This window comes from Lepidochelys kempii, chromosome 10 (assembly GCF_965140265.1).
Source record: "Lepidochelys kempii isolate rLepKem1 chromosome 10, rLepKem1.hap2, whole genome shotgun sequence".
Classification (NCBI taxonomy): Eukaryota; Metazoa; Chordata; order Testudines; family Cheloniidae; genus Lepidochelys; species Lepidochelys kempii.
The window spans coordinates 3,934,072-3,959,063 of record NC_133265.1 but is presented as its reverse complement, the minus strand read 5'-3'; the positions used below and the strand labels follow the sequence as shown (position 1 = coordinate 3,959,063).

General features: G+C 46.4%; 1 protein-coding gene across 3 annotated transcripts in view; it reads right to left on the bottom strand.

The window, feature by feature from the left end:
* Positions 1-24,992, bottom strand: part of PKD1 (polycystin 1, transient receptor potential channel interacting) — a 138,937-nt gene that overhangs the window by 80,813 nt on the left and 33,132 nt on the right. For all 3 annotated transcript variants that reach the window (XM_073361702.1, XM_073361700.1, XM_073361701.1), the window contains exons 2-3: positions 2,268-2,339; positions 215-286 (exon numbers count right to left, since the gene is read on the bottom strand). In XM_073361702.1, the coding sequence (XP_073217803.1) occupies positions 215-286; positions 2,268-2,339 (144 nt within the window). The remainder of the gene's footprint in view (positions 1-214; positions 287-2,267; positions 2,340-24,992) is intronic.

Genomic DNA, 24,992 nt, shown 5'->3' with positions numbered 1-24,992 from the left:
TCAAGCAGCTAACCCATGCTGCTGTCGCTTCACTGCTATTCATCCTGGAGCTAGGTAAATCAAAGCTTCCTCGAGTACGTCTACACGCAGACACACCTCTGATTGCAGCGTAGACAGACCCTAAGTGAGCTGAGACTCAGCAGGAGCCGGGGAAGGGAATTCTGAAAACAAGAGCCATATTCAGAGAGCTGAAGATTAAGGAACAAGAACTTACATGTAACTTAAATTAAATAAATTATCAAATATTCCATCTTCTAACGTAGAAATCATGTTGTGGCTTATATCTCTGTAACACAGGGAAAATGGGAAAGAAAAGTTTAATAAGCATTCATAATTATAAAAATAATTTTCTGCCATTCTTACAGGGTGAAAATCCAACCCTGAGCTTCGGATAGCTGGGGCCCCGGCTCTAGGACTTTTCATTTCAAAGGGCACGCTACATACAAAGGTACAGTCATTAATGGCCAAGTACTAAGTCCTCCCTTCAACCCACCTTCTCTTTCTGGTTCTAGGAGCCAACAGAGCCTCAGGAGTGAAGAAGTCAGTCAACCAGATGTTAAAAGGTGTTGGCCCTTACGGGCCCTAGGCAGCACATCTGTTAAGGGGACGTGGCCTCTTTAAGGCTGAGTTTTTGGGAGAGGCAGTCTATAGCTGGAGCACAGGTCTCAGTCAGGTCATGTGACTTCAGCAGGGGAACCAGACCTGCTATAAAAGAGGCAACCAGCTGCCAGTAGGAGAGAGCTCGGAGTTGGGGTATGGTTGTTGGAGGCAGGGGCGGGGAAGGCTCTGCTTCCCGTGTACGGTAGCTGTGCAAGGGGCTTTGGAGGGAGTGCGGGGAGAGGCCTGAGGCAGGGCTGCCCACACAGGCTCTGAAGCAGCCCACAGGAAATAGGGATGCAGATGGGTGAAATTGGAAGCAATGCACTAGTGAGAACCTTGGGGCTGGAGCCTGAGGGAAAGGGAGTGACAAGGGCCCCCTCCCCTCCCAACACACACACACTCCCACACCCTTTGCTGGTCCTGAGACAGGGGTGCAGGGCTGCTAGCCGCAGTTCCTAAGAGGAGAGCTGTGTGAGCCTTGCACCAAGGGCTGAAGGACTCGCTGAGCCTGTGATGGGGCTAAAGTGCTACTGAGTCCAGAGGGGGCTGTGAGCCAGGGCTTGTTTTGGCTCTTTCTGGAGGCCTTTAGCTTTTCAGTGGAGCACTAGGAGGGCCTGTGGAGGATCCCTGGGCAAGAGGGGAAACCGAGGCACAGAGCATCAGTTGATGGGACAAGGCAAGCTGACCATCTTGTCCTAGGCCTTTCTTTGGTCCAATGAGACCTCTCTGTTTCCTTATCGTGGGTCTATTTCTTGTTATTTTTCTATGCGGACTTTGTGCAGCTGAAAGGAGCTGGCTTGGCATCCTAGAGACTGAAGCCTGTCTTCACCCAAAGACCAGGTTCGGCACAGGCCTCACCAGCTCATCTCAGCTATGCTCTGGGAGGAACCCCACTTCTAGGAGCAAAAGGGGAGCTCCTATTCCATGGGCTGCTCCACCCTGGTCTTTCTCCTGGGGCTGCCAAATTGGCTTTTTTGGACCTACCTCCTAGCAGGGACTGGACTGAGAGACACCAGCGCTTTCTCTTTTGCCAGTGAAAAGCCACCAGCTCATAACAACTCTGTTACTTTTGACCTAAGCAGCATTCAAACCAGGGAGCTCGCTAACAAGCCACAGTTGTCTCCCTCGCCACGCGGTCTTCGTGACATCAGTGGATAGGACAACTTGGAAGAAGAAGGCAGCTGGACTTTTCAGAACAGTCTAAGGGCACTAGGTGCCCAAGACCAAGAAATTCAGCGGGATTTGGGCACCAAGTTCTAAAACGCTTTACCAACATGCTGAGATACCACTATCCCCAGGGCTAGTCCTTTATTATGTCCCCATTTACAATACTTGACCATTCTACCATCGATGAGCCTGGTCATTGGGTTGAATCAAATTGTATCCGAACTCTTGAATGCCAGGAGAGTTCATCAGTAATTCACTAGATCATAAGTTAAATGCACTGTGCAAATATTCTGTACTGGACAAATTAGGCTTGCATCAAACAGAAAAAAGGGGCTTTTGATGCATCTGAGCCCTGGGCATAGGGGATATAGGGCCAGGAAGATCAGAGCAAGTGTTATGGAACAAGGGTAGCTTGCCAGACACCAAAAGGGATTTTTACATAATTGCTCAAATATGCATTAAATTTGCCATAAGACTACAAAGGGGTAACATGTACTCACAGTTCTTCCAGGGAAGTCAGATGTTCAAAAGCCTGAACATCTAAAATGGTGATCTTGTTATTGGAAAGATCCCTAGAGAAAGAGAACAGTGCAATGCAGCTTATTATCATGCAAATTCATTGTGTCTGTCTTCCACCATCAAGGCTTAGAAAAGACAGTCTCCAAACTCCATCCAGATTCCAGACAGAAAGTAAGTTCTTGGTGTATTAAAACGGAACAATCCTCCCAGCCAAAAATAACACCTTTCCCAGCTATAAAGCATCCGCTGCTCCAAGCTTTGCATTATGTGTCGATATGAATTAGGCCTATCACTACACAGAAAAATACCCCCATAACATTTTTAAAGTAAAATAATTACAGGCATGACAAATTTATTACTAATTCTGAGGCACCAGTTTGAAACCCAAGTCTAAAATATGCCTCATAAAGAAATTACTTTAAGGAATAATTTTGACAAAGTAGTTATTGAGTTAGACATAGAATTTTCTGTGGAACCTTCGTGTAGTGGTGCCGGTGCCAAAGAACGGATAACTAATGACAGGAGTGACGCATTCAACTTCAGTACAAACGTCTTTTTTCTTTTTTAATGACTGCAGAACTTAGAAGAGGAGAAATAAGAAAATATTTTTTGTTAAAGTAAATTCAGGGGCCGTACTATAAACTCTATGAACTCTATGAACTCTATATAAAGGAACACTGGGGAAATAACCATTTTAAACCCTTCCCTGTCTTACTAATAACCTGCACCTTATTCAAACTGGAACTGTTTCCACCCTCCCATTCACTTTATACTATTTATACTGTTCAATTTATGTCCTTTGTTTCACTGTCCTACCTAAGTGACATTTAAAAGTAAATAAACTAGTCAGTTTCCATTTCAGTTCCTGATGAGTCTCATTTCTTACACCCTCACCCAGTGCTGCTAGGGAACTGCACCAGCAAGAAAAAGGTTAAGCAAAAAAAAGAAGAGAATCTTTGCAATTACGCTCTAAAAAATTAGCAAAAAACCCCTTACTCTCTCCTGCCATCTATCTCCAACCCCTGACAATTTACTATTTATATTAGGTTTTGCAACACAGGACAAAACCTAAATTGGGAGCCTAAAATACTTGACTGTGGCCCTTTAATATACTAATATAATACCAATAACATAGATAGCTGTCTAACAGTAAATACAATGGTTCTCCTAGCTGTTTGAATGCTGAACCAGCTACACCAGCAGGTTGAAAAGGGGATTGGAATAGGCACAATGGGCTGATCCTTTCAGGTGTCATGCACTTCCCTGACAGGTCTAGGCAGTTCTCCTAAGTTCTCCTCAGTTCCAGAGGTGACAGATAAAGAATAAAAATCAGAGCCTCTTTTTTTATATGCTGAATTCTTTCCTAGAGTATTCCTTGCAATTTCCCTTTGATGCCTCATCTCCGATTTCATTCGGCAAGGTCTAATCCTCGGGATGGATCATTCACCTGACACCTAAATTCGGTCTATATTTTTTTAACCAAACACACAAGGTAAATCACAATCCAAAATTCAACAATCCTCTCAAATAGCTATTACCAGCAGGAGAGTGAGTTTGTGTGTGTGTGTGGGGGGGGTGGAGGGTGAGAAAACCTGGATTTGTGCTGGAAATGGCCCAACTTGATGATCACTTTAGATAAGCTATTACCAGCAGGACAGTGGGGTGGGAGGAGGTATTGTTTCATGATCTCTGTGTGAATATAAAGTATGCTGCAGTTTCCACGGTATGCATCCGATGAAGTGAGCTGTAGCTCACGAAAGCTCATGCTCAAATAAATTGGTTAGTCTCTAAGGTGCCACAAGTCCTCCTTTTCTTTTTGCGAATACAGACTAACACGGCTGTTACTCTGAAACCTGTCAAATAGCAAACAGACAACTGTTCTGGAACCACAGGAATGTGGGGTTGTTGGGAGATTAGTGACGGGAATGCCTAACAGGGAAGGGGCATTTATTTGGGGAGTTACAGTATCTTTACCTGGACTTTCTCTGGGGGATTTTTCCTCCAAGCTAACAGCACGTTTAGAAGAAATTTCCAGCAGCCCTCTGAAGGGAACATGAGTGCTGCAAAATGACAATTAAGAAATGCACAAAGGCAGAAGCCAACAGAGATGTTTGTCAAATCAATATGCATTTCCTTTGCTCAGCCTAGCCAGATAATAGCAGAAAATGAAGCATCCTTTGCTAAACTTTCACAAAGATGCATGAGCTGCACTCTGTGTAGGAGGTGTTTAACTTCCAGACATCAGAGTTACTTCCAAAACCATTTACGACTCCTACTCACAAGGCAAAAAAGATGAGAGTTTTGGAATTGGATCCCAGCTGCTCCAGTCAAGACAGGTTTAAGCCCTTCCCCATGGAGATGCTGTCTCATTTCTCTAGTTTATTTTCTTGGGTCTCTGCTTTGCACCTCTATCCCCACACAACCTATAATTATTGCACCACAATCTGATTCATTGAGGACAGGTAGAGATAGTTACAAGGGGGCTTTTGCATCGCTTGGGAATAAATTTAGTCTATCCTTTCGAAAAAGTTTTACAAAACCTGATCGAAAAAGATAGCTTCATGAAGTTGAAAAAAATGAAAATAGGACTTTTGGGTGGATTTAAACCTTCTCCCTTCAGTGCTGGAGGCCTTGTACTGCCAATCTCAAATGTTCAAAAACTGCGAGTCAGGCCCCTGCAAAAATTGAAAGATTGATTTAAATATGATGCCATTTAAAAATATATATTTTTGGTTTCATTTGCCTCCTGGCTTTTGAGTCTTTAGGGGTCAAGTGTTCTTGCTTTTCTCCATAACTAAGAGAGCTGAAAACGTTTAAAATGAAAGCAGAGGTTCTCACATAATCACATGACTCCAGAGTCTGGAGCTTTAAGAAAAAACATCTAACAACATGATACGTGCAATAAAACACAGACTTTGACAACCCAGACCCAGCTGTGTTGTGCTACTGTGGCAGAGAAAATGTGGAACTGACTATAAACAAAATGATGCTAAGATGAGCACAGCTCACCCATTCACCGAACTTGCCATTATGCAGGGAGGGTGAAATTCATCCTTGTGCAGCCAGCCAGCCCTATGGGCTAAGTGGGACTTAAGCGGCATATAGGCCTTGTGACGATCCCTCTGAACTGAAATTAATGTTACCAATAAAATTTGGGGTAACTCTTTTTTTTTGCATTCTGTGACAAGCTTCAATAATGAGTAAAATACTACCACCACCACCACCAAAAAATCAACCAATTCAACAACCGCAAAACAAAACAAAAAACAGCATCAGTGGTGGAAAGTGACTTACATTTTTGAAACTGTTTTGCTTGTAGGACCCTAAAGCGCCCCTCCCCTCCCCGACCCCTTGTAACACAGGGATGGATGATATTTTTTAAATACAGGATTGTTATCTTGACCGTGTTCCTTAAACATGCTTTCAAAATACATTCCTCTCCTGGGCCCCTAGCACTCAAATGGTTAAATGTCTTCAGCTTCTCCTGAAACCACGTGAGGCTGGTTAGCTAGAGATTGGCCGCCTGCCACTTCAATCACTTTCACCAGAATAGTCCTAGACTATTTAGTTGATTTCCCTTTGGCCTCTAGCCAAAACCATTGCTAGTATTGGATATCCCTCTGACCTCCACCTATCTACTTGCTGCTACTGGACCCCAGGTAACCTACAGGAGAAAACAGCCAAGCTCTAAAGGATTTCTGTGCATAAACACTACATACCTTCAGTGAAAGGATGGGCTTGACGGCAAGCCAAGTCTTTAGCAAGCACCGTGTACCTTCTATGAGGGGTGCACATACAGTGGGTAATTAATTTCCTTGCAATAACAAGGAGACAGCTAGAGTACTTCTTTTTCAGTTCTCTCCTTTCAGATGTCTGGAAATGTCCCGTTTATGCTGTCAGACAGGACCTCAGGCGCAGGGCAGAGGGAGATCGTGTTTCAGCCCTGACAGCTCCCACACGTTGTTCCCCAAAACTACAAACTGACATGTTGCCGTACAGTCGCGCCTTCAGAGTCAATGACTGGCCATTCAGAGGGCTGCCTGGGCCGCATCATGCAGAGAGGCAATGGCCTTGCCCGGCCTTGTCAGATTTGTGGATAACGTCATTGTCAAGGTGGGGGTTGCAGGTGGCATATGATACTTGCTGACATTCCTGTTCTCCCCTAATGTACCTGACAGATTTAGCTGGCTTCCTCTCTACTGTGCCCCAAACCTTACTATACTCCTGGCTTCCCCTCCATTATCCCCCACACCCTAGTGTCAGCTCAGGGCTCCTTTGGTGTTCCTCACACACAGTTCATTGCTTCAGGCTCTTTCAGGCCTCTGACAGGCCCCTGAGGGGAAGTGATTCACTCTGGGAAAGCAACGTGGCTCCTGCCCATCCATCTTCCAATGCTATTTCAGTGCTGAGGCCCTCCACCTCCTCTGTGAACGTTAATTAACGGAGCCCCTACAGACACCTCCCCTCCCCCAGGTAGTTGAGTATCATTCTCCTTGTTTGTCAAAGAGTAAACCTAGAGCACACAGTGATTCCGTGGCCAGCCCAAGGAATACAGCCGAAGAGCCCTGGCTCCCCAGGATTATTAAGATTCACTCTTGCCCTGGACCAAGACTGGAAATGATGATTCCTCCTGGCCTGCCCCATGAAAGGGCAGGGAGTCCAAAGAAGCTTCTCTCCACAGTCCATTGGGCACCTGGGCCAGTTCCAGACAAACTGCCCAGCATAAGCAACCATGCACAGCGTAACGCTGTGCTGGATTACAGCTCTGCCACCTCATAGTCCTTGATTATACCTCTCACATTGCAGCACGGGCAACAGATCCAAGCATCTTTGACTCCAGAACCCCAGGCTTTTACCACCTGAGTTAAAAGATAGCTGCTTTAGCGAGCTCTGCCAGTAAGGCTTTTATCCTCCCTGTAGTCCTACCACTAGAGGGCATCACAATCCACGTACAAGCCAAAACATTATTCCCTCACGGGCTGCTGGTCATCCCATGGCTTCTCTGAGCCAACAATAGATTAAAATAATCTCCCTGACTTTAAGCAGCACCAGATCTCTTCTGTGCAAGGCCTGTGACAGCAGCGAGGTTCCTGGTGAAGGTGATAATGGGTGAAGGAAGAATGGAGAGATTACCCGCAGCCCCACCTGCACAAGGAGGTCACTCTCTGCCAGCTGCACTTCCGAAGGACTGATTGTCTTTTCCCACTGTTTCCTCTGCAACATGTATGGAAAATAATCTGATGCCTTACCGGCATGGGAAGGGCTGCTTCTTAACCAAACAAGGTTACAGCATAAAAAGAAACTTCCCAGGAAAGAAACTACCGACCAATAAAACCCCACACTAAGGCTGCAGGACGGGACCAAAACGCAGCAGTCCGGTGCCACAAACGGCCATGGCTACATTTTCCCATCTCCTTGCCAGGACCGAGGAAATTCGGAACAAGTTCAAAGCCAAGCTAAAGCCAGCAAGAGAACAAGGCTCCACAGTGAGATTTAACCAGCATGCAGGCTGTCACGTGCCCTAATTAAAAAAAAAAAGAGTATTAGCTCAATTGTCTCAGGGGAGACAGGAGGGCTCAGGGGTTGAACAGCCTCAGTTTCCCTGTCTGTGAAATGGGGATCATGATACTGCCTGGGGAGGCTGTGCAGATCAATGCCTTTGTCTTTGTGGAATGCTCTGTGAGCCTTGGTTGGAAGGCACAGTAAAAGAGCAGGTTTCAGAGTAGCAGCCGAGTTAGTCTGTATTCACAAAAAGAAAAGGAGGACTTGGGGCACCTTAGAGACTAACCAATTTGTTTGAGCATGAGCTTTCGTGAGCTACAGCTCACTTCATCGGAATGAAAAAGGAATGAATCCGATGAAGTGAGCTGTAGCTCACGAAAGCTTATGCTCAAATAAATTGGTTCGTCTCTAAGGTGCCACAAGTCCTCCTTTTCTTTTTAGTAAAAGAGCAGTTATTACTATGAAGGAATAAAAACTGAGCTGGAAATACTACACCACAAGAGATCTCTTCACAACTCCCCAAATGACCAGGAAGCTCAGAGATGCTTCAGTCAATAAACATATGTAGTTAAGCAAATTTTATCAAAATTGCCAAAAGCCCACTGGAGTTGGATTCAAACGGGACAAAGATGTAGAGAGGAAAGATGGTCTGGTGGTTAGGACATTAGCCTGGAACTTGGGAGAACTGTCTTTGGTTCCCTGCTCTACCACAGGCTCCCTGTGTGACCATGGGAAGTCACTCAGTCTTTCTGTGCCTCGGTTTCCCACTTGTACAATGGGGATTACTGCTCAGGCAGACGGTGAGTATCAAAACATTAATGATTGTAAGGTGCTAATACTCCAGGGATGGGGACCAGTTACACACTTAAGAGAGATAGTTGGTCCCTTTATCTGAACCCCACCTTTGCTATCTGCTACCCCTTGAGCAGACCAAGAAGGAAACCAGCAGCAGCAGCATCTGGTGCCTGGTGGCTGCTTTGTTCATTCATAAAGTTTAGACAGGAGGAGGGTTTGCAGCGGTCAAACTGTTCAATTTACATTGGCCAACTAATGCTCTGCAGGGCTGGGGCAGCCATTGTGTTTATTCCTGCAGCATTCTGGGGGAAAGACTTTTTCAATGTGTTTTTTTTTTCCTCTTCCCTAGTCCAAAGAACACATAATGTTAAACAGAGTATAGCCTGCTCCTCACTGCCAAGACTGATGTCATACTCCCATTATGTCATTCGCGGGCCCATCCCGCCTTCCTTTCATGAAGCAGAAGAGGAGGGAAGAGAGGGGCAGGAAAAAAAAGAAAAAAGAGCTACGCTGGATCACTCCTTTCTCAGCCCTTTTGGTGCATGGAGTCCAGCCAGAACAGTAATGGGAAAAGCATCCACAGCCACAGAGAACTGTCTGCACAGATAGAGGCTTGTGTGCAGGCTGACGGAGGGCTACAGTGATTCATTAATAAAGGAGCTTCGAGTTTATAAGCTACAAAAATAAAAGCCACTGGGCCAGGGAAGAAAACAAACCCCGAGAGAAAGTGGGGGAAAGGAGTTTCTCTGCCCTTCTGAAGCAGGATGGAGCACACGACTCTGAGCAGGGGACAGGGTCTGGAGAGACTCAAAAGCAGAAGCAGCCACGGTCATGCCTTGTTTGTTTCATTAAAAGAACCACCAGCAAGTCAGGACTCTGAGAGTCCATTAAAGCCCCGTCAGTATTAGGGGAAAGTGAGGGAAATTCATCCTTGCGTGGCTGCTGCTAAGAGTCCCTCAGTGCCAGTGTGGGGTTGAACTCCGAGCCACCAGGGGCGCATGAGCTCGTAAACTTGAAGAAGGGAAAAGGCTATCAGATCTTCCCAGGCAGGACACGGCTGGTCCCTGCAGGACACACTAGGGCTTTGGGGTAAGAGGAGCATATCCCTGGCTAAGTGCCAGTTCAAGGGACCAAGTAGGTGCACCCAGATTCAACAGCTGGGCTCTCTGTCCTTCAGGAGAGACTAGGGTTTCCTTAAAAAGAAAAGGAGTACTTGTGGCACCTTAGAGACTAACCAATTTATTTGAGCATGAGCTTCGTGAGCTACAGCTCACTTCATCGGATGCATACCGTGGAAACTGCAGAAGACATTATATACACAGAGACCATGAAACAATACCTCCTCCCACCCCACGCTCCTGCTGGTAATAGCTTATCTAAAGTGATCATCAAGTTGGGCCATTTCCAGCACAAATCCAGGTTTTCTCACCCTCCGCCCCCCCCCCCACACACACACAAACTCACTCTCCTGCTGGTAATAGCCCATCCAAAGTGATCACTCTCCTTACAATGTGTATGATAATCAAGGTGGGCCATTTCCAGCACAAATCCAGGTTTTCTCACCCCCCCACCCCCTCCAAAAAGTCTCTGTGTATATAATGTCTTCTGCAGTTTCCACAGAATGCATCCGATGAAGTGAGCTGTAGCTCACGAAAGCTCATGCTCAAATAAATTGGTTAGTCTCTAAGGTGCCACAAGTACTCCTTTTCTTTTTGCGAATACAGACTAACACGGCTGTTACTCTGAAACCTAGGGTTTCCTTGCAGACCTGGAGGGTAGGGCGTGCCTCACTCTCCACGACTGCATCCCCTTCCCAGAAAGTCTCCCCTCCTTTCATGTAATTCCCAAATGAACAATTGAAGATGCATTTCCTAATGTCCCCACAATGGGGCTCCCGCTCCTCCTGCCCTGTGTTCTTGAGGAACACCCCCTGCCCCAGACACATACACACAGCCCCACTCCCAGCCCCACGTTACATGCACACAAGCAAAAAAAACCCATTGCATGCCTCAGCCCAAAGAAACACGTCTCATCTCAGCAAGGCCTGGGTGGGACAGCCCATGTGAGTGAGATCACAACTCCAGAGTCAACAGAGCCTGGAAAATCACAGAGAGAGGAAAGGGTGTTTACACACACACACCCCAACACGGGTGGGAAAGGCATGACTAAGAAACAGTGTGGTGAGGTGCTTGTACTAACTGTAGCTCATTCACAGGGTGCAAATAAGTCCAGGTCCTGCTGTGAATCGGGGGAACCACATTGAAGTTAAACTGGAAACTGTGCAGGTGTATCTGACAGGAGAGTTGGGCCCCAGGATGTCTGCATTTCCTCCCTTTTGAGTGTTTAAAATTGTAACCTTAACGTTCCATTCACGGAAGGTTTATTTAAAATGTAACTTCCCTACTTAATAGAGGGGAGGGAGGAGAATCAACCAACAACTTCTGCTTATTCCCCCAAGTTGCTTCTTCAGAACCCCGAGGGCACTCAGCACCTTGCAAGACTCAGCTCTCCTTAACAAAGTCTCACAGAGTGGTAAACTGAGGCACTGACAAGTTAAGTGATTTGTTCAAGGTGCTGCAGCACATCACTGACAGAGGGGAATAGAACGTTGGGGGTCCTGACTCCCTGTCCTCTGCTCTTATCATCAGCTCACACTCCCTCCCAAAAGTGAGATTGCACAATTGTGGGATACACAATAATGGAGCGCCCCCCAGGGGACAAGTTGCATGGGAGGAGGGGAGCAGGAGAACAGAAATGCAAAACTGTCTGAAATGCCCCCTTTTAAAATACAGACACACAGAGCAGCTGACCAAGTAGGACTGCTATCTAAGGGTGTCTATACAGCAGGCATGCTGCAGTAGGTGTTAACATGGCAAATGCAGTAGATGGGAAGAAAATGCAGGCCAGTGCCCCACTGTAGAAAGCGTGTGTCCTGGTGCTGCCTCACTTTCATAATAGCCTTCCCAGAAAATAGAGCTTCTGGAGGGAAAAAAAACCTAGGTGTTTTTTGCACACTTGAGCCAGGAAAATGTGTTTTTTAGCTGACTTGATTCTTTTTTGGCTTGCGCCTCTCCTAAGTTGCAGAAAGGAAGCAACGGGGCTTGTGTGCAGCAGGGTGGTTCCAGATTTATGCCGCAAAGGCTTTGAAATTTTAAAAAATGCATCTCGTTACAAGTCCGGAGCTGGGCCCTGGGGAAGTGACACTTATGGACTCATGCTATAGATAGGAATGTCCCAGCTTCCAGTTTGGAAACGAATATTCTCTCCACAGTGCTGCTGCATGGCGGTCTCTCGGCATCGTAGCAAGCTTGGGGGATAGGGGTAGGACATGGTGCCTTTCTCCACGGGATCGCTGGTTTCAGTCCGACTCAGGTGGGCACTGGCTAAGACTGGGCTTCCAAAGGAGGTTAATAGATTAAGATGCCCAAATCCCATTTCACTTCAGAGAGCTGAAGCGGAACTTATGCATAGGCCCTGTGCTGGTCCTCTGCACACTTCACCCTTTCTGTCCCAAACTGTTGTATAGGGTTGTTGTGGGCTGCGCATTCCACCCCAGAGGTGGCTGCATTTCAGTACAGGGAAATCCCAGTGATTCCATTACAGGTATCATTTTCTAAAGCATGTTTGGGTCTGTAGGGATTAAATGTACTAGACAGAGCGCCGTGCAGAGACAGGAAAAGAGACATATATTGAGACTTGGGGCTGGACCAGGGCAACTGCTGAGCATGAGCAAGGCCCCTGCCTCCTGGGATCAACAATCCTGTGAGACCAGGGCCATCTTCCATCCAAGGCAGCCACTGTACAATGCCAATTTAATTTGAAAAACCAAACAGGTTTGTTCATTTTTATTTCAAAATCCAAGTCACGAATGTTTAGCTCTCAGAAAGGGTGCTGACCAAGAAAATCTATTTTCACAAATGTTCCCCTACAAACTTTTCCACAACAAAATCGCAGTTCCTAGGCTGAAAATTCAAGGCAAGGACACAGCAATGTTTGCAATGTTGTGTATGCTTTGTACTCAGACAGCACCGCTCACGAAAGGACTGCAGAGAACTTGACGTACACCCCTGCAAGGTAGCTGTTATAACCGTAGGGAACAAAGAATGGGTTTTGGTTGAGGCGCTGCGCTGGGACGCATGAGATCTGGATTCAATTCCCTGCTCCGCCACAGACTCACTGTGTGACCTTGGGCCTGTTGCTGGGCCTCATTTCCCTCTCTGTAAAACCGGGATAATACTACATTCTTTCTTCCACTCTTTGTCCATCCTATCTATTTAGACTGTGAGCTCTCTGGAGCAGGGACCATCTATTACTCTCTATTTACACAGCATCTAGTGCAATGGGTGAGCTGGATTTGTAAGGCATGCTAGCAGCCTTCCTGTTACTGAGGCGTGGATCCTTTAAGACCTGGCTGGGAAGGGTCATGTGACTGCCTGTGGGGACTATATAAAGCAACACTCAGCTGAGACTGGAAGAAGCTAGGGTAGAGGTAAGATCTAAGAGGAGGTGTGCTTCTCAGCAGCTGGCTAAGTGGTCGAGGGACAGAGCTTGTAAGTGACTTAGTCATAGGAAGTCAAGGCCTGAGGTGGGGCTGGGGTAAAGGCCTACCTCAAGCAGGGCAGGGAGTAGCCCTGATGGAATAACACTGTGGACAGGTGAGGTTGGAGTAAGGACATTGGGGCTGAAGCCTGGGGTAGAGAGATGGACTGGGCCCTCCAACACCTTCAGTTGCCCCTCCTGGAAAAGGCAATCGACAACCCTAACCAAAGCTGAAGGGTTGGTTGAAGCTTCCCTAGGGAGAGGGCTGCAAAGACACATGCGCTAAGGGGGAAAAGCTGTCAGCAGAACCCTGTACCAAGGGCTGGAGGGTCTTTCTGAGCCTGGGAAGGGTTATTAGGGCCTATTTGTTTTTGGAGCTGTTGTCCCTTTCCTATGCTGGCGAGGGGAGAATTTAAAGATTGGATTAGAGGGTCAAAAACACCTAGAAGCCTGTGACAGAGCATTGAAGGTAGGGAAACTAAGGCAGCAGATGACCTGATTCTGGAAAGGGCAACTAGTTATAGACCCTCTAAGTGCTACTATTATACAACTAATTAGTCATTTCCCGGATAGCCAAAGAGAGACACGGAGAAGCAAAGCATCCAAGATCACAGAGCAACGCACAGGCAGGGCTAGGGATGGAAGCCAGCAGTCCTAACTCGCAAGCCTCTGGGCTTGCCACCCCTCGCCCACCCTCACTTTGCAGTGTGACAGGATGTTGGTGTGTGGCCAGGCATGTTCCGATGAGTTCTCCCCAGCGTAAACCTCGGATTTTATTCTTTGAGTATCTGGCAAAGGCAAGCTAGTGGCACTGCTGTAATTCCAGGTGGGATCTGTCTGAAGTCTATCTGCGATTTAAATAGCGGTTATGAACATCACTCTGGCCAGAGAACACTTCTCAGACTTTCCCAAATATGGTTATGAGAGCAATCGGGGATGAAGCCACTCGGACAAAGGGAACGTGTTACCTCATGGAGCGATGTCATTTTTGGCAGGGCTGATTCACTCACTCGTGTGCGAGGGCATCGTTCAATACCTCCTCCTCCCAAATTGGGAGGGGGGGGTGATTTTTCACACCATGCCCTCCCAGGAACTGGAAAGATGCTTTGGGACCTGCAGCGCAGTTCATTTTCCAAGTTATTTTTAGATTATCATTTCGTTCATCTTCTTGTTCCCAACATTTAACAATGAAGCCAAATACAACAGGACTCTAATGACTCACTGAGCGCCTCCTACGTCCACGAAGGTCATTGAGAGTTTTGCTGTTGACTTTTGGTCCCAAATTTGGAACTTTCCCTGTTTAAAAATGTATTTTTCACAACTTTTAAGATCATTTCCTAATTGTTCAGCCAATCATGTGACCTGATTGGTCATCCAGACATTCTCAAACAATATGACCCCACTGTTGCTTCTCCAGGGCTTGTTCTCTCTTGGGAGCTCTAACCAGGTGACTCTTGTTAGCATGAAACTGAGCTTATGCCTAATTCGTCACATGCATGCAGACACATTCCTGTGACAGGATGAACTCCCAGCCCAACCCCTCCCTGGAAAATCATGTTTTAAAACCCAAACAGACAAGGCCTTATAGTTTGGAAATCCAACCACCCAAATATTTAAAACTGTGTTAACAGTCACAGTTAGAGCTGCATATATACCTTGCACTAGCCATTTAGGAGCTATGCAGGTGGGCTGCTAAGAAAAATGTATCTAAGCTTTCTTTGGTGGAAAGCGAAGCATCCCCAATGCGTGGCCCTCAGACTTAGCAAGGGGAATGTGCAGCCAGGTTGGCTGAAGCAGTAACATCTAGATTCCAAAAACGAGCAGGGCTCCCGGAGAGAAATAATGTGAAATTTTGTAGTATTTTCCCCAGCACCAGAAGCACTGATACACATAACGAATGAGTGGCAGAGACAAGGCTTTTAAGATGCAAGAAGCTTCAGAGAATATTTAAATAATATAAAAAGGACCTCAGTTCACTTAAATGGAAGGAGCTAGCTCCAGAAAATGGAGATAAATCCTGGTAAATCTTCTCAAAGAGAACGCATCAAGTTGGCAAACATTCCCACATGATATGAAGTAAATATTTGCATAGCTTGTTACTGTAGAAACCTCTTAGGACATCCACGTTTTGTTTCACCAGGGGAACACTAAGATACTTTAGATATTAACATGCAACAATGAGACCTTTGAACCACGTAATTCTGCTATACCACTGGTTCTGCTATATCATTGATTTGAGTAGCTGGTACGTGCTCAGCTGAAATGCAACGGTGGGTTTTTTAGTTTAATAGCAGATTTTTAAATCAATAATGTCCAACTGACTTTGTGGCTGAGCTAAAATGGAAAGGCTGCTAGAAAGGTGTGTGACTGGAAAGTACCCAGGTCATAACCAATCAGAGGGCATCTCTGGCATATAATCTGACACTAACCATACTTAAAAGGGAGGAAAACTGTAGCCCCAAAGCAGCAAGGTTATTCCTTTCAGGGGAGCTCATGAAGGACTGAGAAGTTAATAGTAACCTTAGTTCTCAGCAAACTGATCTGCTAACAACAGGCAAAGTTGGGCATCCCTGGTTCAAATTTTTTGTAAGGAGGATGCAGGGGAAGAATCTACTCAAAATATGGTTACACCTGCACTAGAGACAACGGACCTAATTCTCATTTACACTAAGACCACTCCGTACCACTCTAGCTGTGTCAACAGGCCCGAAGTGGGTGTAAATATAATGTACTCCCACATTAAGACCCCTTTACACCAGAGTGGTCTAAAGTGGCCTGACTATTAATGAGAACCAGACCTAATGTAATCACTTTGTGGCAACTTATTCATGAGCTGTTCTGCAAACCATGGATCACATGGAGAACGTGAGATCTGCTCCAAAATTCCCAAACCACAAGTGCCTGCCACTTGGGATCAAGATGAATCCTCATTATCTGTGCTTATATTAGTGCTTTATGTTCTCTTTACAAGAGTCACAAGAACCTAAGCAGGGCCAACTTTCTGTTCATCAGCGGACAGACATGATATTGGCATAGTAGCCAAATAACTACAACAAATTAGCAACCCCATCTCAAACTACCCCTTTAAAGCTTCCTCGCATGGTTTCCCATAAAATTTTGTTTAGTTAAGAGCAAATTCCACCAGGCAATCAAATATTGCAGACCCCTAGGGTATTGCTTAAGACAGGTTTCATTGTATTTATTTTAAGCGTGTCTGGCATGCAGACTTTATTGCTGGACCTTTTATCAACGTTATTCTCTTCTGATTTAAAAGGCTCTCCTGTTCAGGTCTCTTGTCAATGCCATGTAGCTTAAAACTTGGACAGTAACCTAAAACTCATGGAGGTAGTGGAAAGGCTAGGACGGGTAATAGAGATGTCGTGCCATCTATCTTCAGGTCATTGGTTCATTTATGGCCCCAGGCCACTCGTGACCAAGAATAACTTTTGGAACTGTCTTGCAGTCCATTTTGTGCTCGACAAGTGCACAGCTATTTGCAGTTTTGTCCCGTTGAACGTCAGCCCTGCAAATATACAGGGCAGAAGACTTCAGGGCTGTCAGACCGATATTAAATCCATCTAAAAGCAGGATAACATAAACGGGGCACACGCCGAGCAAACAGTGATGTTGAGAATAAACACAGAGCCCGCCCCCAACTGTGTTGACTGAACAAATCCAAAGCCATGCTACAGCAAGAGAAAAGCAACTGCGTGTTCAGGTCACTAGAATAGGCCAAACCATGGGCTGCTGTGAAGTCCAGCTTTTGTTTTCCTTGCAGCCGTAGTGTTATGTCTACTCTTTGTGGTCGAATAAATGACAGACGGGGCCTCCAGATGTTCTAAAACACCCCGACCTTCCCAGTACATTAGCCAGTCGGGCGGATAAGCTAGGAACCCTTTCCCTTTTCCTTGGCAATCTGCTTTCTTCACTAACAAGGAGCAAAGAGGATGATTCATCCACTTTTAAGGCCAGAAGGGACAACTGAGATCATTGAGTCTGTTATCTTATATAACACAGACCATAGGACTTTCATCAATTAATTCCGGCTTCAAAGCCAATAGCTGCAGTTGATCTAGAGCAGGCGTGGCCAACCTGACCCTGAGAAGGAGTCAGAATTTACCAATGTACATTGCCAAAGAGCCACAATAATATGTCAGCAGCTCCCCATTTGCTCCCCACCTCCCGCGCCTCCCAGTCAGCTGTTTCGTGGCGTGCAGGAGGCTCTGGGAGGGAGAGGGGGAGGAGCGAAGGCATGGCAGGCTCAGGGGTGGGGGCGGGAAGGGGTGGAATGGGGGCAGGGCCTGTGGCAGAGCCAGGGGTTGGGCAGTGAGCGCCCCCCGGCACATTGGAAAGTTGGCGCCTGTAGCTCCAGCCCTGGAGTCGGGGCCTGTACAAGGAGCCGCAGATTAACTTCTGAAGAGCCCCGTGGGGCTCCGGAGCCCCAGGTTGGCCAGCCCTGGTCTAGAGCATAGCTTCTAGAAAAAACATCCAGTCTTGACTTAAAGTGACAGTGAATCCACCACAACCCTGGGTTAAGTTGTTCCAATAGTTAATTATCCTCACTGTTAAAAAAAACCCTGTGCCTTATTTCTCTAGCTTGAAACTCCAGCCATTAGCTCATGTTATACCTTAGTCTGCTAGATTGAAGAGCCCTCTCTTATAAGATTATTGTTCCTCATGTAGGTTCTTATAGGTTGTGGTCAAGTCACCCCTTAACTTTCTCTTTAATGAGATGGAGCTCCTGGAGCTTATCACTATCAGGCAGGTTTTCTAATCCTTTAATCATTCTCATGGCTCTTCTCTGAACCCTCTCCAATTTATCAACATCCTTCTTAACTTGGGGACACACCAGAACCAGACATAGTGTTCCTGGAGTGGTCACCCCAGTGCCAAATACAGAGATAATATAACCTACTCAGAATCCCCCAGTTTATGGCTCCAAGGATCACACTGGCCCCTTTGGGCACAGCATTGCACTGGGAACTCATGTTCAGCTCATTTTCCACTATGACCCCTAAGTCTTTTTCAGACTCGCTGCTTCCCAGGACAGAGTCCCCCATCCTGAAAGTATGGCCTACACTCTTTGTTCCTACATGTCTGACTCTACATTGAACTGTATTAAAACACACTTTTGCTTGCGCCCATGATACCAAGCAATCCAGATCACTCTATATGTCTTCATCATTATTCACCACTCCCTGCAATCTTTGTGTTATCTGCAAATTTCATCAGTAATTATTTTGTTTTCTTCCAGGTCACTGATACAAAATGTTACATAGCATAGGGCCAAGAACCAATCCCTGCAAGACCTCACTGCAAACCCCACCCTCTCCAGGATTCCCCATTTACAATTACATTTTGAGGCATAGCATTAGCCAGTTTTCAGCCCATTTAATGTGTGCTGTATTGATTCTGTATTGTTCTAGTTTCTGAATCTAGTTGTGTGGTACTAAGTCAAAGTTTTACATCAACACTATTACCATTATCAACCAAACTTGTCTTCTCATATACAGACACACATCTACAAGAAATCAAGTCAGTCTGACAAGATTTATTTTCCATAAATCCATGCTGATTGGCATTAATTATATTACCTTTCTTTACTTCTTTATTAACTCTGAGTTCTGTATCGGCCATTCCATTATTTTGCACAGGAGCAATGTCGGGCTGACAGGCCTATAATTACCCAGCTCATCCCATTTACTTTTTTAAAATATTTGAACAACATTAGCTTTCTTCCAGTCCCCTGTACCTTCCCCAGTGTTTCAAGCGTTATTGAAAATCAACATTCATGGTCCAGCGCTTTTAAAATCTTGTATGTAAGTTATCTTGACCAGATGATTTGAAAATGTCTAACTTTAGTAGCTGTTGTTTAACATCTTCCTGCACTGCTGTTGGAATGGAAAATATATCATGATCATCATCATACGATATGAATACATCATCTGTCTTTTTCCCACATACAGAATAGAAATATTTATTGAACACGTCTGCTTTTACTGCATTATTATTGAGAATTCTACCATTTCCATCTAGTAATAGACCAATGCCATTGTTAGATTTCTTTGTTTCTAATGAACTGTAACTCCTCATTGTTCTTAAAGCTGCTGGCCATAAATTTATCCTTGTCTCCTTTTGCTTCCCTTATCAGTTTTCTACTATTCCTAGCTTCTAATTGATAATCATTGCTATGAACTTCCCCTTTTTTCCATGTTACATATAATTTATGTATTTGTAAATGCTTTCAGTTCCCCTCAAGCTGTTTTTTTAACAAGGGTAAATGACAAGGACAATGACAAGAACAGCTCTATATACTGGTCACACTGGTACTGAGCGGAAAGAACAAGGTGTCCGCATCACAAAACCAATCCCAACACCCTAAATGACCTTCTCCCCAAAGAGGTCAAGATGATGGAACTCCCTTATCACCCGTAGAGGTGGGGTCCTTTCAGGACAGGCTTGATGTAATAGAATCTGGCTCTGTTGTTGCATCTCTTCTGTCCATATGAAAAATATCACTCTCATCCGGTGCCTTTCATCAGTTATAATTTAGAAACACACAAGCAAACAGAAAAGGGCCCCTGGGAGCTGGGATCAGTAGCCAGTCAAGGTTTAAAACAATCCAAGCATGATCATCCAAAGTTGCAACCCAGCACCACCCAGGCAGTGAAGTCAATGCTTTCTTTATACGAAGTATTGAAATGACTTTTCCGATCTTGTAGCAGATGCAAATGCAGCTGTAGAAAAAGCACAAAATGCTCAATGCCCCGGAGAGCAAGAAATGGGGGGGAGGAGGATTCCTACAGCATTAGCAGCTTTCTAGTGTAGCATTCATAACCCCATGTCAGTGCTCCATGGGGGCCAGGGCCAATGACAGCGATGGACTTCCCGGCAGCGGGTTTCGATACTGCACAGTACAGATACTATTGGAAAAGAAAATCACAGAAATGAAAGACGGAGTGAGCCGCTAAGTCATCTAGTCCATTCTCTTTCCCATGCAGGATTGTTCCCTACAATTCTCCAGGGCTTGGTCTAGCCCTGTTTAAAATGTCCCAATCTATGGGGTGTCCATTTCCTTTGGGGGAACAAACAGGCCATAATCTTCTTGAATTAAACTAAATCTTTTGTTCATTCCTTCCTGTTTTACCTCCTTCCAGACTATCCTAAACAACTCCTCTCCCTCCTTCGTCTTTACACACTTCAGGTACTTGTAGGCTGGCACCTTGCGCCCTGCTAGCCAAATTATTCATGGTTCTTTCAGCCATTCCTCATAAAATAATAACGTATAGCGTTGTGTAAAAGTCCAGTGATACAAACAACACTCCCAGCTAACAAAAGGCAGCAATATGGAATCTCGGTTAGGCCAACACATGTGTCGGTCCATGTGCTGGCAGAAGCCGATCTCAGAGCGTTTTGTGGCTCCAGCAGAGCCGGTGGGCTTTGTACATTTAAAAGGCACCGAGCGACATTCCCAGCACTGGTACAGCCCCACAGGGTCGTGTGTGCCTGTGTTTGTTTGTGATTTTGTGAATAGGGCTGTTTTAGCATGTTGAGTCCTCCCAATAGGGATGGTGTGTTGCAGCGGATTGGCTCTCTATTCCCCAAAGGAAACATCTGCACATTCCAGACACATTTTGTAACGGGAGTGAAACCCATCCTTGAAGTGAAATTTTACAGCCTCCACGGCACAAAATAACGATCCCTGGCAAGCAGCAGTGGAAAAGTAATGTTTAAAATATTATTACAGGGAAGCGGCTGCCAGAACCTCAAATTAATCATTAGAATGTGTCTTTGGAGCAGCTTGGTGCGTTATGTAACATTCATCCACCTCCAGTTTAGAAAACGGCTCCTCTGTCTCTCCCCCACACTTCTCGGTTCACTTTTTATATTTCCCACAAAGAGAGCCATGCGGGATTGGAAGCCCCTCAACAGGTTCCATGTGTCTCCCACTAAATCCGGCACACCGAGGCTTGGCCCAGAGGGAAAGTGCCCACCTCCAGAATGGGTTGCTTTCAGATGGCTTCAGTTAGCACTTAGGCAAATATTTCTTCCAGCTCCGTTATCTCTTTTTTAATTACAGAAAATCCCTGGGACAGACAGGGCCAAGGACTCAGCTTCTTATAATCACCTGGGAGAGGAACTGTTTTCACAGCTCGCAACAGCGGAGCAAACCCTAAAAATGCTAGAGCCACTCTTTGGGCCACGTGATTTAGCCATTCACTCTGCGAGTGTCTGGACTGCTGTATGGTCACGGGGTGGGAAGCCTTTTGATTTTGATTCAGAGCTGTCTGCGTCCCTAGGTATGTCTACACTGCAACAAAACACCCACAGCTGGCCTGTGTCAGCTAACTTGGGCTCATGGTGCTCAGGCTGTGAGGCTATAAAATTACAGCATAGACGCTAAGGCTCAAGCAGAAGCCTGGGCTCTGGGACTGTCCCACCATAGCAAAGGCCAGCTGACCTGCAGCATGGGGTGTTTGCTAAACGGTGGCTGGGATCCCAGTTCAGGATGAGGAAGTCTGGAATGTAGCCAGGCCCTAAGCTGCTCACCTTTCTATGTCACAGTCAGGATGGGCCGATAAGGTGAGCTGGCCTTCTAAGGGGCTGGACTTAGCCTTGCCTGTGCGAGGCTAGCCACCTCCACAGGGGATAGGAATGAGTATGAGGGCCATGTGACTGGCAACAGGTAACTAAGAACACACCTGCTGGGAGATATAAGGGCAGCCTGTGGGCATTTAGGAGAGACTCCAGGGAGAACAGACCTAGAGCGAGTGCTCCATTAAAGAGTAGGAAACCAGCCAGGAAAGGGCCAGTGAGAAGAGTAGGCTTAGCACACGGGAAGAGGTCGTGGGAAGGAAAGTCAGAGCAGTTGGAGTTATCGAGCGCAGAGCTCAGTGGCTTAGGTCCCAGGGCTGGTGGTCCATAGTAGAAGGTGGGTGTGGGTTCTCCCTGTGCTACCACCTTGTGAGGTACTGCAGCCACCCCTGTCAATGAGGGGAAGAAGAGACTGACTGGAGCCCAGGAGGGCTGGAAGCTGAGCCCAGGAGAAGGGCTACAGACTGCGGAGGAAGAGAACAGTCCCTGAGAAGAAGAGCTGTGCCTAGCAAACTCAGGGGTGGAAGATTTGGTGCTATGTTTCTTTTGGACTGTCCTTAACTCTGGAAAGAGGGGATTTTTGTGACTTGGCCAGAGAGCTAAGTCCCCTCAGTGACCTACCCACACCGGGAGCCAATGGATGACTGCCGTGAGTCACAACGGAAGCAGCACCAGGAGGGAAACTGAGGCAGTGGACAGACCAAGTGAGTCCCTGCTACAAGCTGGGTCTGTTTCACCCAGGTGCTTGCAGTCTATCAGTGCATGATGGGACCATTCTCCACAAAGGAGTTGGCCCATTGATCCTACAAGGACCTGGCCAACTGTCCCTGTGCTGCTTTCCAGCACCTGGAGGTCATACCGAACTTTGCAGTTCTTGATCTCTCATGACATTGCAATGAAATCTGCAGTCAGTCAATCCATGACAGTGTCCGGTCGTTCTTATTTTCTCCTCCCGAAAAGCAAAGTGTCCCCAACGCACACAGTCAAATGCTACAAACCCCAAATGCTCCTTAGGTGGAACAAAACCTAATGCAAGTAGCAATGTTGCCTGGGCTGCTTTTTTTTAAAAAAAAAAAACCAAAATACTGGGGCAGGGAGGGGGGAGAGGGCAGAAGCGCTAGGGTGATGCAGCTGCATCGATGCAGCACCTCTGACGGTGAGCGATTAACCCCATCGCACAGAGGTAACGGGAGCTACACACAGAGGGGAAGGCCGATGTTTTCAAAAGTGGCCTTCTTTTTCGAAATGTCCAGGGCCAGACTTTTCAGAACTCCAGCTGAAGCCAACAGGAGCTCTGGGGGCTCAGCACATCGGAGCAGCAGATCCAAAGCGGCTCAAACTGAAAATGTTCACACTTGTAAATGTCCCTTTATTACCTCTGAGTTCAACTTTCCATCAGATACCTCTGGGCTTTCTCCCAAGCAGCCTCCTATGCTTGGGAGGAGCACCTTCATTTTAAAAAAACAGCCCATTCCCTTCTCCTCTAGGCAGTTGGTGCGCTGTCACTGCTACTTATCAAGCCATTTGGGATTCTGTCCGTGACTGCCTTGTTCTCGCTACCCATTTATTTGTTTTATCCACTAGTTGTTTCATCATATGTAAAGAGGGTCTCTTTGGGCAGGGATTATCTGTGTGTGTGTGTGTACAGTACCTGGCACAATGGGCCCTGCTTCACAATCAGAACCTTGATCTGGTACCAGAATAGAAATAATAAATTAATTTATTAAACAATAATAATTTTGGCCTAAGTGACTTATTCAAAATCACAGGACAAATGAAGACTGCAATCCAGGTCTCTTGTCTCCAAGGCTTGCTTTTGAACCAGGAGACCAGGTTATAAACAGTTTTTACAAAACTATTAGTGACAGTCCTTTTCTTTAATTCTGAAGTTCCAGTGTTCAGTGAGTGATATGAACTCCCCCTAGGTATTTTTAATCTGGTTGTTTGGGCTGGAAGGTTCTTGGCTGAATGTATTTGGAATTCGTCTGCTGAGGATCCTTAAATATCTTCCCTCTAAAAACAAAAACAATCCAAACCCAATAGAGATCTGCTGGTTCCAGGGACAGAATGACTTTACATGCTTCTGGCATTAATAATCTGGGGGGTTGGTTTACTTCCTCTTAGCACTAGAAGATCTTCTGTGACATAGTCAGAATGTTCTAGATAAAAAAAAAAAATACCACTGTGCAGGAGGCTAGGTCCCACAGTGGGTACAAAGCAAAGGAAACTAGCAGTTCACTCAGCCCTCCAGTGGGGCATGAATTCGGAGGAGCTGCTGCGTCCTACAAAAGCATCTTGGACTCGAGCATGGGAAACCATAACCAATCTGTCCCTTATGCTGGAGCTCAGCAAGGATGGCCATCCATTGTTTTGAGGGACTCCACCCACCAATCCAGGCTGTTTTCACACAAAGGACCCACATAACCGACAATGACGGGGAAGGCAAATGCAGCAGGAAACACAGGGCATTTAGGGCAGAATTGTCAAATAGCAGTTGATGGCATTACCCCCAAGATCAATTTAGCCCCTTGTGCTCCGGGGTTACAGAGAGACTTTAGCAGTTCTTTGATGTGCAACAGGTCCGGATGGCCCTGCTAGCACATCTGCTGTGCAGCAGTGGGGGTCGTGAGATCCCGATGTTGCCGAAAGGGAGGATTTGGAGGTCAGGGGTTAAACAGGAGTTGCACATCTAACTCTCTGCCCATCACTTGAAAAGCTGAAAGTCCAGATAGGAGAGAGCCAAGATTTCAACAAGATCTGCTTGGGAAGAATAACGGGCCGCAGTTCTGCCAAATGTTAGCAGCTGATAAATCCACCGCTGTGCATTCAAGTAAGTATCTGGGGATGGGGTAAAAGGGGAAGGACAGGTGCCTGGGAAGGGCCCTGGCAGGACGGAGCAACAGAGCTATCCACCTCTCCTGAAAAGGTGCAGCTGGCCTCAGGATAAGCTGCCCACTGCTGCTCCACCCGATCCCTCCCTCCTGACTTAGAATGACCTCCACCTCTGGTGGGAGATGAGAATGATTCATGGCGCACTCAGCCAAAGGCTGCCTCGCCTCTGCTGGCTGTGAGGCAGCTTCTGTGCTGGTTTCTGACAACCCGTGAGAGCCTCAGCAACGGTGCTCGCTTCCTACTTCGCCCTGAACCAAGGGGCTGCAGGTGCAGTCCCAGGGGGAAAAGCCGGGTCTGGGTCCTGCTGAGAAAGAAAGAGCTGCCCTTCTTAGGGGCTTCTGAACCTAAACGGCCATGTTTTCTGACGGCCCCCAACACGTACA